The sequence below is a fragment of the Temnothorax americanus genome, unplaced genomic scaffold, assembly GCF_048541705.1.
Source record: "Temnothorax americanus isolate GAGA-0224 unplaced genomic scaffold, ASM4854170v1 Scaffold18, whole genome shotgun sequence".
Lineage (NCBI taxonomy): Eukaryota > Metazoa > Arthropoda > Insecta > Hymenoptera > Formicidae > Temnothorax > Temnothorax americanus.
The window spans coordinates 2212054-2224944 of record NW_027509318.1 but is presented as its reverse complement, the minus strand read 5'-3'; the positions used below and the strand labels follow the sequence as shown (position 1 = coordinate 2224944).

The 12891-nt window shown below is 46.0% G+C and overlaps 1 protein-coding gene across 4 annotated transcripts in view; it reads right to left on the bottom strand.

Moving 5' to 3' along the window:
• LOC143896267 (prominin-like protein) overlaps window positions 1-5990 on the bottom strand; it is a 39942-nt gene extending 33952 nt beyond the window's left edge. For all 4 annotated transcript variants that reach the window (XR_013256601.1, XM_077403995.1, XM_077403997.1 and 1 more), the window contains exon 1: window positions 5588-5990. Coding sequence is in view for 3 of the 4 variants with exons in the window: in XM_077403995.1 (XP_077260121.1) it covers window positions 5588-5921 (334 nt within the window). In the remaining variant the exon portion in view is untranslated. The remainder of the gene's footprint in view (window positions 1-5587) is intronic.
• Between the last annotated feature and the right edge of the window lie 6901 nt (window positions 5991-12891).

Genomic DNA, 12891 nt, shown 5'->3' with positions numbered 1-12891 from the left:
TTTTCACGCGCGACCCGTATCTTCATTCGTCACGCGCCTTATATGTATGTACATAAATTCCAAGTAATTAGTAATAGTTAATCACGCTAATCCTATAATACCTGGCAGACAGCCGTTTATTTCACTGAGAGACTCGTGTGATATAATATCGCGCGAATGCATTTCGACGTACGCAGCGAACGTGCGAGGGAATATTGATAATAAATCCGTAATTCAATCCGAAATTGTATGTCGAGGGGCGACGTGTCACGCGGACTGTCCTGGAAGAATGAGAGGGAGCGAGCTGAGCTAGGTAATTCCGTCGAACGAAAGATTAATGCACAAGGACACCCTCGAGTCGCGAATGTCTCCGCCGTCTCCGCTTTGTGTGCTCGACACTTCTCTCTCTCTCTCTCTCTCTCTCTCTCTCTCTCTCTCTCTCTCTCTCTCTCTCTCTCTCTCACTCGAATCAGCTCGCCTCTCTATCCGGGAGAGGAAACGGACGGCGGCCTTTGTGCGACGAGAATCAGGCGACGAGATCGATATATAGTCATCGGGGTTGTCGACAGTTGACGGGGCTCTAAACGGGGCGTGCATACGACGCTTTTTTTTTCGCGGAAAGCGCTAATAAAATAATATCGACCGTCGACTGCGCCGGAACGAGACCTTCCCCGACACCGTAAATCATCCGTCGCCAAACGGGAAATTAATCCGAACGCTATAAACGACGCGTGTGTCGTCTTAACGAGGTTTCGGCCGACCCGCGAATCAATCGCTCGATGGGTTATTCAATCGTGAAAAGACGCGTATTTTTTTTCCTATCGCGTCCGCAAATCTCAATATATTCGTCGATAACATTGTGACACATTAAATTTTAAGTACCGCGTGCGATGCGGATGTTAATGCGCCACTCGACAGCTTTGTAGTAGGATTTCTTTTTTTATTACGCGTCCTCGAGTGACTATATGCAACTATTAAACGCCAGATCATCACTCAAGCATTGTTCGATCAATATCGCTTGTAAAAAATCTTATATCCTGTTACTATCTTCGCATTCGTGCATGCGATAAATCATCGCTGAAAATATCGATTTCAATTTCATTCCAATCTAGTAATGAAGTATCGTAGTATCGTATACGTCCGATTAAACTGCTAACGCAACAAAAGATCATCGATCGCCGCTATATACGTCAACAAGTCTGTTACATGCAATCGGAGGCTAATAATAAAGAGAGACAGGCATCCTATTTCGAGGCTGCGAAACTACGCGGAGGAGTATTCATCGAATGCGTCTGTGTAACAGACGCTATAGGCATAGTGACATTAGAATGAAGCACGGCCGATAATTAAAAATTCTATAAAATTTAGATGATATCTTCCCCTCTCGAAATGCTGAGATATTAAATGACGCGATATTAATAAATATTAATGACAATTACGTGTGGCGATAATACGGAATGGCAAATAACAAAAAATTGCAGCCGAGATTAAACGTTAAACGCGACGTCGAATCGCCGGATCGTATGCAACTCATCTTGACTCGATAATATATCGTCAGTTCCGCTTCTCGTCGATCGTCGTCGAGCGCTTAGTGAAGCGATAAAAGAAGCAAGCGTCAGCTGGGCGTTCGGAATAATCCGTACTGTTAAGGTGCCGTTACTCGACTCGCGCGGATCCGCCGGCACGAGCTTCAAAAAGGGGCAACGTCATCGCCGAGGAAAACGACCGTCACAGGCCACCGCGAGCGGACATGGACGTAGGAGCGCGCGCGTTTCGCAGCTATCGAAATCCAATTCCGCCGTCGCGTAATTTTCGCACCCGCGGACGACGACGCCGCGTACACGCGGTGGCGGCGGTGTCGTGTTTCAGAGTTAATAATTCGGAATCACCTGAGCCCTCCTCCCTACCCGCGCGTTCCCGGTGTACATACAATATACGGATCCGAGCTGGTTACACGAGCGCGTCTCCAGTTTCGACCGCATCCGGTGCCGTTAAATCCGCCGCGCGAATTCGGACGAAATTAGACCGTCGCGGAGCGCCGATCATATTGTGGCGGGTCCAAACTTTGCTCCATTGTTACCCGGTTCACTCTCGACGCGGTTGCGCGAGATCGAAGCGCGAGCGACGCGAACTCCGGAGCTAGACGCGTTTACCGCAGCATCTGCACATAATCGGGATTTACAGTTCGAAAAATACCGTTTTATCCTACGTTATATACATATATATATATATATATATATATATATATATATATATGTACTTAAATATAAATCGGAGCTAAAACGATCAACGAGAAGTTTGAATTAGAAACATGAGAGCTTCCGAGATCTTATCTAAACCATTAGAAAGAACACAGAAGCGTAAACAGCGAAACTCGGCACACGAAGAGGCCCGGTCAACAGACTTCCGAGTGTTTCGCAGTCCTGAAAATAAATCGGGAGACTACATAGGCGTCGCGAGAGGACAAAACTCATTTAAACGGCGCTAGTTCTCGAGTGATTACCGACCGACGAATTCTCTTTGAATTTCGATAATAATACATGGATATTGCGTGCGCGAACGTCAAAATGCTTCTCTCTCGGCAAACATTTCTTATTATTGATTATTTCTAAAATCGAATGTTTAACGTTTCTAAAAACAACCGACTTTCGCGTATCGTCATTGCACAATGAAACCTGTCGCACGAATGGCACGAGTGCGATCATCGGAGTTCCCGCTTCTGGACGGACGCGCGATGACGTGCTCTCTCGCGCTATCAACTTCCTGCTAGACGCGATACACGCGCTCCTACGTTATTGTGCCTGGGGGGGTCAATGATCCGCGTAGTTCACGGAGTTATCGGGGTTTTTAACCGGCCTGCGCGTGGAAAGCGTTCGCGTATCGTTAAATATTACGAGGCCCGCAATTTTGCTCCTTTCTTTGAGCGGAAGCCGCGGAAGCAGATCGGTAATTTCATCTTCGGGCGATATTATTAACGAGCGAAAACGGGATCTCGCCGACGCGACGTCAAAAATATTTTTCCTGAATTTTTCGCAATAATAATTATTATTTTCCGCGTAATTAACAAAGCGAGAAACAACGAAAGTGTGTGTTTGTAACTTTGAAATTGATACGTATAACGTAAAAGCTATTCACGTGTTTTTAATGACAAAATGCAGTGAAATTAAACATCCAAGCGTATGTGTGCGTATGCAAAAATTTTACTTTATTTAAATAATGATGATAAAGCAAATTTCAATAAAAAATTAAAATCTGAATACCAAAGTAAATTCTGGCCCGTCCGTCTGGCCGGAGCAAATCGCGCGCGGAAGGCCCGTGCCGACCTTTGTGCATCAATTTGCATGTAAAAAAAGTCACAAATACTTCATTCATAATCATTGTGAATCGCACTTCGAGGTTCAGAAGGACGCGTCGCGTAAATTCAATCGGAACGAAAAAGCGGCGCGCATGAACGGGCGCGCGTATATCAAGTCTTCTAAATTGATATCGATTTTCTTCGGATGCATATTAATCTCGTTGCCGGACCTAAATCCGATTTATAAGAAATATTTCATTGGGGAGAGACGAGCGTGGGAACGTCGCATAAATTTACGCGAGAGTCGGAAAGACGAGATTCGGGGATAAAAGCGTCCGTTCGTTCGCGGAAATAAATTCGCAATAGAAATACTGAAAAACTTACGTAAACGAATGAACAATGAGTTTTGTCTGTCAATTGAATATACAGCGCGGTCGATATTTTTCCTCCAGCGGCGTTTATACGCGACAACGCGACGATTGTAAGTAATTGAATGTAGCCAACTTCTGCGGATAACTTCTTTTTCCTCTAACATTGCCCACGCGCGAGGACCGCAACGTTAAACGCAATATAAAGCGCTGTAAAAAATAATTCTGTAAATGCGCGAACGTGAACTCTCGCTGCGGAACACGATGCCATTGTCTCCCGCATGTATCGTCGCATTCGCGATACCAGATCGTAACTCTCGCGCGCGATCCCTCCGTTCTATATCATTTAAGGCTCCTACCATTTTCCTCGCATTAAATTATGACGTCAAAGACGAGAAGTCATGCAAACTTGATTTTTTTTCTAACGCCGTACGTTAAAACACAGATGCATTTTTATCACAGACCGAGATTGGTAAAATATCGAAAATTCTTTTCTCGATTCGCGGATTAATGAATTTTGATTAACGTAGTCGTGAAGTCCATTTATCTCGCTGGAAATGCTGAACATACGCACGCTGCAAAAAAGGTACGTAAAAATTACACGCGAATCGCAAATGTAAAAAGCCATACGAATGTATACACCCTCGTTGTAAATTTTCATTATTGTGATTTTTTTCACTTATTATTCATACAATTCTACGTACTTTTTTTTTACCCTGCAGGTGAATTATTGTGATGCACTTAATAAGCGCAGAATAATGAAACAAAGGGTTGCAGGTGTGTTTGTTATACCGTCAACGCGAGCAGCGGCACATGAAAATATTACCTTATTTCGGGAGGAAGGGAAAATGATTTTTCGCTTCGTAATTCAATTTGCCAATCAGATGTAGCTGTAATAAGGAAACAGGAATCTTATTGTCAGATTATACGACACTGATTAGCGCTAATGCTGATTGACTTCCGTGTTTTCAGTCTATACCGTAAAATTATAAAAAGGAACACACAGTCACCAAGAAAATAATCAGCTCCGACTCTCTCTTTCTTTCTCTCCCTCCCTCCCTCCCTATCGTCTCCATTTTTAAATTAAATTACACCAATATATTGCAATCTAAAAATTTCAATTAATTAATTTCAGTCTCTCTTCCCGTCGCGATTCCGTTTCTTCGTACACATCTCAAAGACAATCGTAATTTAGGTACGAGCTACAAATCGCTCGATTCGAATCGCGCGTGTCGCTTCGATTTGGCGACCTTCGCGCGTAATTTCGTCGACGACCTCGCACGCACGACGGACGCGCGGTCGCTTCCGAAGGTGGGTTCGCGTTGGAGCTCATTAGCGAAGTGCGGTCTCTCGCGATTCGTCGATGGCCTCTCAGGGCCGGGGCAATCACGAGAAATTGAGTATACCGCTCCGATATAAAAAAAAACTCTCTCGTCAACTTCGTTCGCGACGCCAACGAGCGGGTATACTTATACGGCGCGTTTTCGTCTCGCTAGCGAAAATACCAATATCGACGCGCACAGTCCGCTGGGTCGCTTTCGCTCCAAGCCTTTTGCTCCCGCGGCGCGGCGAGACCAAATCCATCGCGATAATTGAAAACGCGCGAGCGAGGCGGCGCCGGCGAAACGTTCGTCGTCAACCCCCCCCCCCCCGTGACGATCCGCGGACGCCTTGACAGCCGTCTTGTTTACCAACAAGCGACCGGCCATTTTTCGGCGGTGCGGCGCACGGCGCGTTATCGGCGTTACAGGGCGTAACCGTCCCTCGGCCTCGGCCCAGCGGGGCGAAAATGCGCGACGCGCCGTGTATACGTGTACGTACGTCGTGTCCTAACCCCCAAAACCTCCCCTCCCCCCCCCCGCCCCGCCGTCGACGTCTCGCCGCGTCTCCCGGGGAGGAATCTCGCGAAGCTCGGTAACTCAACGAAAATGAGAGAGTCACTCACCCTCCGGATACGCCTGTTTGCTCTGCACCAGGTCGATGAACATGTTCGTCACGTTGTACAGCTGGCCCATGCCCTTCGGGTTGAACTTGGTGGTGGCGTTGTAGGGCAGCCCGACGGTGTTGACCGTCGTGTAGGTGAGCGCCTGCGAGGCCATTATCTCGTTGAGCTGCCGGTCCAGGTCCTCGCTGATCGCCCGCATACGGCCGGTCAGGCTGGTCTCCTCGCTCAACGCCGGCCACAGGAACGCGAGGGACACCGCGAGCACGCGTACGAGATACACCGGGATCGCCGACGCGGACTCCATCGTCACGGGTGCGCGCTTGTGCCGACTCATCGCAGCGACTCGCGCCTGGGAGACGCGCCGCTACCGACTGGCTCGTCTCCGTCGCCTCTCGTCACTCTCCGGTCTCTCGCCGCCGCGGCGAGCGGAACGCCGGAATCGGACCGTCGGGGCCCCCCTCCCCCTCCAGTTCCACTCCGGCGCGTTCCGGCGTTCCTCCTCGCGCATGCGCCATCCCTCTCCCACTTTCTCACTCCCTCACTCCCTTTTTCTTTCCCTTTCTCTTACATATATATACTTGCTCTTGTGCTTTTTTCTCCTTTTCTGTATATTATCATTCTCGAATTTTACTACTCTTATTAGACTGATAATTCATGTATCGCACGTCAAGCTTTGTCGGGCGTACATCATTGGCTATAGATTAGAGGGTTTCTAGAAACTTTTCTATCCCGCAGCCAATTAATACGCTTAAAAAATTTGACGTACGACACATGAAATATCAGCCTGCTTTTTTATCGTATATATATGTTCGTAATAAGATCCGTTTGTTCTTTTTCGAAGAATTTCCTGAATTATTGGAGCACATTTGTGCAATAAGTTAGAGTGAGACAATAAATCAAAATGTACTCCAGTTCAGGAAATTCTTCGAAAAAGAACAGACGGATTGTCTAGTTTAGAAAATTAATAACCATTTTGTGTCTCTACCTTTATTTCTTTCTCTCTCTTTCTACCGTTGCCCGCGCGTCACTCCGTCTCTGTCAGGGATGAACATTGCAGCATCCGTCGGGGCGCCCGGGTGGCTTAGCAGCGGAGTAAAAGTCGCTCCGGGAAGTAAAACAGAGCCGATTTTCGATCCTCCGTCACACCGCGGGTAGGTTAGGGGAAGATTTGAATAAAAAATATTATTGTCTATCTTGTAATGGAAATAATGTACATACGAGCGCAACTGAACAACCGAAATTACCACGAAACTGTACGCAAGTGCGGCACTGCGTCTCGCACAAGAGAAAACCTCCTTTAATCTTTGAAGATGCGGGTACAGGTGCACGAGCTCGATCGTTTGCAGGGCCGAATCATTTTGCGACCACTTCGATCATCAGAATCCAAAGACGAGATATTCGTAATTATTTCTTGATCGATAAGAACTTTTTATTTACACCCGCGTATGCATGCATATGTGTGTAGATAAAAAATGATCCTTTTCCTTCCTTTCTATTTGTTCGACTTGTCGCCTAGCCTAGCTCGTCAGAGTTGTATTGACTTGAGCCATCGGCACGGTGACTCAAATTAAATAGAAAGCAGACGCTAAAGAGATCTTTTCGTTTATTAAATAAAAACATCTTTATACGTACCGTGTGCCTCAATTATCGAAACGTTTTTGCTAGCTCACATAGTTGCGAAAGTTTAAACACGAGATCATAAAAATAATATTTTTCTACTATTTGATTATACATATACTATATAGTATATCTATCATTATTCTCTCTCTCTCTCTCTCTCTCTCTCTCTCTCTCTCTCTCTCTCTCTCTCTCTCTCTCTCTCGCTCTCGCTATGTATGTGCCTATCTGTTTCTCTCTATCTCGACTTGTTAGAAAAGAAGTCCGCATCCGCTCGTTCCGCTATTTCAGAGTCGCGTCCCGGGATGGTCGGTATCGAGTGGACGGCACTGGACGGCCGCGTTTACACTTTCCTGTTTTTTTTTTGCACGTTAACAAAGACGTTTTATGCGGAGCTACTGGTGCGTGTAATTGTTTCGCGGTATCGTCGTTAAACGTGACGATATCCGATCGAGAATGAAATTAGAGATTGCGGTAATCATCAATTCTCACCAGCCGGCGAAATTCGAATCTCGATCGCGAATGAGGCAATTGTATAATATGGCGGGCGGGCGAAGAAGCAAAAAATTTACGCGTTCCACTGCGTTACAGACAAAAACGAATTAACTATACGAAGAGATGCGCGAACGATCTCGAAAGAAGAGAAAAGTGTAAATAAGCCTTGTAATAATAAGCGATTTGAATGTCACGGCAAGTCTCAAGTATTTCATTTCTTTAAAATTTGTTCATTTGAATTCCTGCCTTAATTGCGTTGTATGCCTTTTTAGTTAGGCGCGAAAGAAATGGCGTGCAAGTGTCAAGACGCCACGAACAACACGTTCAGTTGCATTCGTCGCGTTTCGTCGAATTTCAACAACGTCTTCTGCATCTTCGAAGACGATCGTGTATCGCGTTCTTTTAACACTTGAGAGCGTTTCGCGCGCTATTTTTATTATCTTTCTATAATTTTTATTATCTTCCTCAGAGATTCGTTAATAAAGCTTACGATATGAATGTCGACGAGTACCAAATGGCAAATATCGGATATACCATGAAGAAAGGATTGAGACATAGATTCGGAAAACGTCTCAAGAGAATGGTGGTGTGTCAGGATGCGCAATGCGTTTTCACCGGACCGGACAGTGAGTCTGAATAATATACATTTATTATTCTCTACCGTCATTATTTTTTTATGTATCGTCATAAGTGTTATCAAATATAATAAAGTATTTTAAATCAACATATCCCATTAAAAGAAATGACGCTTTAAAAGATATATGTGAATTTATTTCCGTTTTCGACTAAATTGTTTCATCTCTTGTACATTATGTTTTCTTAATGTCAATAAGTTAGCTTTTGAGATTTAAACGTGCAACTTATTTTAATCGAAATGACCTTTTTCCGAAAAACGCGAAATCAAATCGGATTTAGTTCTTGGTGTATCTTTTATGGAAAATAATTCTGATGATTTTTGCACTAATAGCTATGGTGATTTTACAAGTGTATTTTGACCTTTGTCTTCGGAGTCGACGAAATAAGTCGACGGAGGGTGGGAAGAAATGTCGGGACGAATAGCTGAGAATACAGAACTCGTACTAACTAAGCGCGGGTGAACGCGGTCGCGATTGTTGTCCACCCGAGCTGCCGGGCGAGTGACGCTGCTCATCTTGATGTTGCGCAGCTCGCTGCTGTCGCTGACAGTGCGACTGTTCGAGTGTTTCCCGCTTAATCTCGGTAGATTGAGACGCGCTGGTGTTTTGCACAGATGGTGGAGGCATGGCTTGCCGATTTGGACTTTTATCGTCAGAGGAACTGCTATCGGACACACTTGAATTTAACGGTGTTACCTTTACCTCACTGGTATTCTCGTATTCTTCGATATTTAGGGTAGTACTTGGCGGATTATTATAATTGTAAATGTTATCTTTGTTACGCTGCCGTTCTTTATATAACGTATTTCGGAACCAATTTTTTATAGCTTTAGGTGGCAGACCGCTCTGACCGGCAATTTCTAAGATTTGTTCTTCGCCGGGAGATTTATTAATATCGAAATGTGCCCATAGTATTTTTCGATGCTCATCAGTGATACGCGTGGGCGCTCGTCGTTTCTCCGATGCAGCTGCATTTGCCGCTGCCGCTGCTTTCTGCTGTTGAAAGACAAGACGCTGCTTGGCAAGAAGATCCGCTTGATTAATCGGTGGATATGCAGTAGTGGCACCATCGTGCGGTGGTGGCGGTAGCGTCATTGGCACTAGAGGTGGTTGCAGATTCATAGCAGCTAAAGCGGGCACGTTTAATCTCGATAGTAATCCCATCATTAATGTCACCATCAATTCTGGATATTGTAACTGCTGCTGCAATTGCGATGCAGCCATCGCAGCATTTATAGCAGTTTGTATTTCGATCATCCTTCGCGCGAATGAAAGTCGAGCTCGCTGTTGTTGTTGTTGCTGCTGTTGCGACTGTTGTGGAATATGATGCGGATTAGTAGATAGCACAGTCGGCGTCGTGGAATCTGTACTCGAAACTGGCGTGTTGCTCAACGCCGGGGTGGTCGCTGGAGTGGTAGACGATGTAGCTTTCGGTGTTCGGCTAATACATTCTTTGTTTTCGGCATTTTCTTCCTTCTCCTTTTCGCGAGATTCTTTATCAGCACTGAGATCTTGAGGTTGTGCGGCGGCGGGCGTGGAACATCTTGGCGCCGTGGTGGTTGACGAAGACGTCGCAACGGTCACCGCGACACTTTTCTTTTTGTACTCGCACTTGAATCGTTGAGCGTACTTTTCGAGAAATTCGCGCGGTACGAGGTCGCGATGAACCTCCTCGCGATGTGTCTTCAGAACCCAAACGCTGCTGAATTCTTTGTTGCAGTGTTGACAGGTGCTGAGCCTAAGTTCGGGTATCACATCGTCATCCATATGAGTTTCTTCGGTTTCTTCTTCTTTTTCCTGCATGGCTTGAGCTGCGAGAGCTTGCTCCTCTTGGTCCTGCTTTTGTCGCTCTTGCTGCGCTTGAAGCTCGGCGGCGGCTTCTTCCTCTTTGCGCCGTCGTCTTTGGTGATTCTCATTGAACTGCATGACGAGATCGAAGCCAAAACTTTCTAATAGATGCTTGTACATCTGCGAGGTCTTGTGTCGCGGCTGGGAGAGAATATCCCGCGTAGTTTGCGAACGTTGCGCAGCTGATTGCGTGTGTCGTTGCGGCCCCGATGGCGTCGTAGATGTAGGAGGAGGCGTCTTAGACGGCGCGGACGAAGCTAATTGCTGCGACGCAGCAAATTGTTGAAATAATACCAATGCCGGGTTATTCAAAATGTTGCATACCTGCTGATGTGCCGCGAGCTGATCCTGATTGACGAACACACTGTTGCAGCGCGAACAAGCCATTTCTCCTGTATTGCTCGTGTTTGTGTCGGCAGGTGGACTATTCGGACTCGGCGGTGGTTGTTTAATCAGTGGTCGACCAAGATCTAACTGGCCACTGGCTGCAAGATCTTGCAGTTTACTGGCACGCGTTTGACGAAGAACACTTCTCATATGGATGTCCAAAGTGCTGCCTTGGCTGTAAGCGACCTTACAGATATTGAATTTGTACGGTTTCTTGTCTTGATCTTGCTGAGAATCGGACGATTCGGTCGGGCTAGCTGGAGGTACCACCGAGATCAATGTGATGTCTCTGAAGCGCTTGGACTGAACGAAAAGACCGTCCGCACAGGGCACATTTAGTACCATCTCTAATAGCGTGATACTGCGAGTGTTGTTGAAGTTTCTCTAATGTTTTGAACGCGTGATTACACGCTGTACGCCGATATTTATAAACATGTTTCTCGCTAATCGCCAAGGTAGGCATGGCGGTCGGATGAGCTTCCCGACAATGATGTTGCCGAAATTCTTCGACAGAACGCCAAACTTGTGTCTATACGATACTAAAATTAAATTGCTTCGAGATCTCGGACGGAGAAAAAATCGACCAATCACATTTAAACACATCGGCAATTGATCAATGCGATTGGTTAATTCTTTCTCCGTCCAAGATTTTGGAACGATTTCCAGCATCGTGGACACAAAGCTTAAGAACGAATTAATCGTAGCTCAGGAGTTCTCCGCACTTCTCGCAGATCTTACGGATCGCTCGCGTCTCATTTTACTAACGAGAAAAACAATTTTTCTGATATAGCTGATATATGATATCCCGTTGCATGGCCGTTCCCGTCTAACGTGTATTTTTGGAAGACGGCAGTCATTCGCCGGAACGATCTCGGGCTCTCCTGCGGCGATACGTTTCCCGGAACGAGCGGCTGCTCCGATAACAATAACAACGAAGAGGGAGCGAAATACATCGAGATCGAACTGTTAACAGCGATACCAGTGAGCTCTGTTACACGGCGATCGTTAATCGAGTTTAGTAACGACCGTTTATCTAATCAAAAATTTTTCCTCTTTTGATCATTAATAATTGATTTAAATAGGAGCTTTTTTTGATATTCAAACTACAATTTCTAGAATATATATATAGGTATATATCAAAAGAGATTGATTTAAATGTTCAAGATATAAAATAAGCTTATTTAAGTGATCATTATGACAAGAAGAACAAATTTAGATCGAATAATATACGGGAGTTATAAAATCGAATTATAAGCTGCACGGCGCGGAGTGCGACGGGCGCGAACGCGCGCCGCGCGCGGCGCGCCGCGACAACATGTCGAGTAGTGGGGGTAGTGGTGATGGAGCGGCGCGGCGGCGCGATGGTAGGGTGACTAGGCACAGGCATGAGGCACGTCGACGACGTCGGACGTCGGACGTCGCCGATCCGGCCGACTGCGCACGGCGCGCACCGTGCGAAGGCAGCCTACTCTCACTGCTCCCACTTTCTTCTCACCATTTGTGTTGAATTGCTAGAAGCTGAGATACAGATAATAGATGTATCTCGAGTGTTTAACACAAGTGCTACTCGGAATTTGGACGGATACCGAGGTACGTCGCATTCGATATTAGCGACTCTCGGTTACATTTCTTTCGGACGATCGGTCTCGCTTTTCTCATCCATCAACTTGACTCGTGTCGCGCGGCTTCCGAATATATAGAGTTGCTATCGTTTTCGGAATACGGAGGATATACAATAAGTGGACTCTGAATCGAGTAACGCCGCGACGTGCGTAATAACGCAGTCTCTAATCAACGATCGTATACGATACACGTTTCACCTCGTACGTATTTATAATCGTGTTGTGATATTTTTGACGATCGTGGAGGATAGACACGGCGCGTTTATAAATCGATTTAATTACGCGAGATAATCGCAAGATTGTTAACCAGAATCAGCAAAGAAGCGATCGTATGATTTTCTCCTTCATTCGCATATACATTCGATTCCTCTTACGTCGCTTATAAATGCAATACGTAAAAGAAAAAAAATTATATTCGTTGTTCAAAGTGCGAAAAGTGCATCAGGTGTGGGAGCAGAGCAAGTGTAGCGCCCTCGCGACGGTTATTGCTCTCGGTGCGCGGTGAGTCATGAGTGAAGTTGGCCGCGCGATTTACGAAATTCTCTCCGCCATGTTCATCGTCTACCTGCGGGACGTGACGACGCGGCGGTCGTCGAGCGGATCGTATAGTTTCGTTCGTAGCTTCTTCGCCGTAATTTTTTCGTCGTCGTTAATGAAGTATATACGCGCCGCGTCGCGAGATTAATACCGGGAGTGCCGT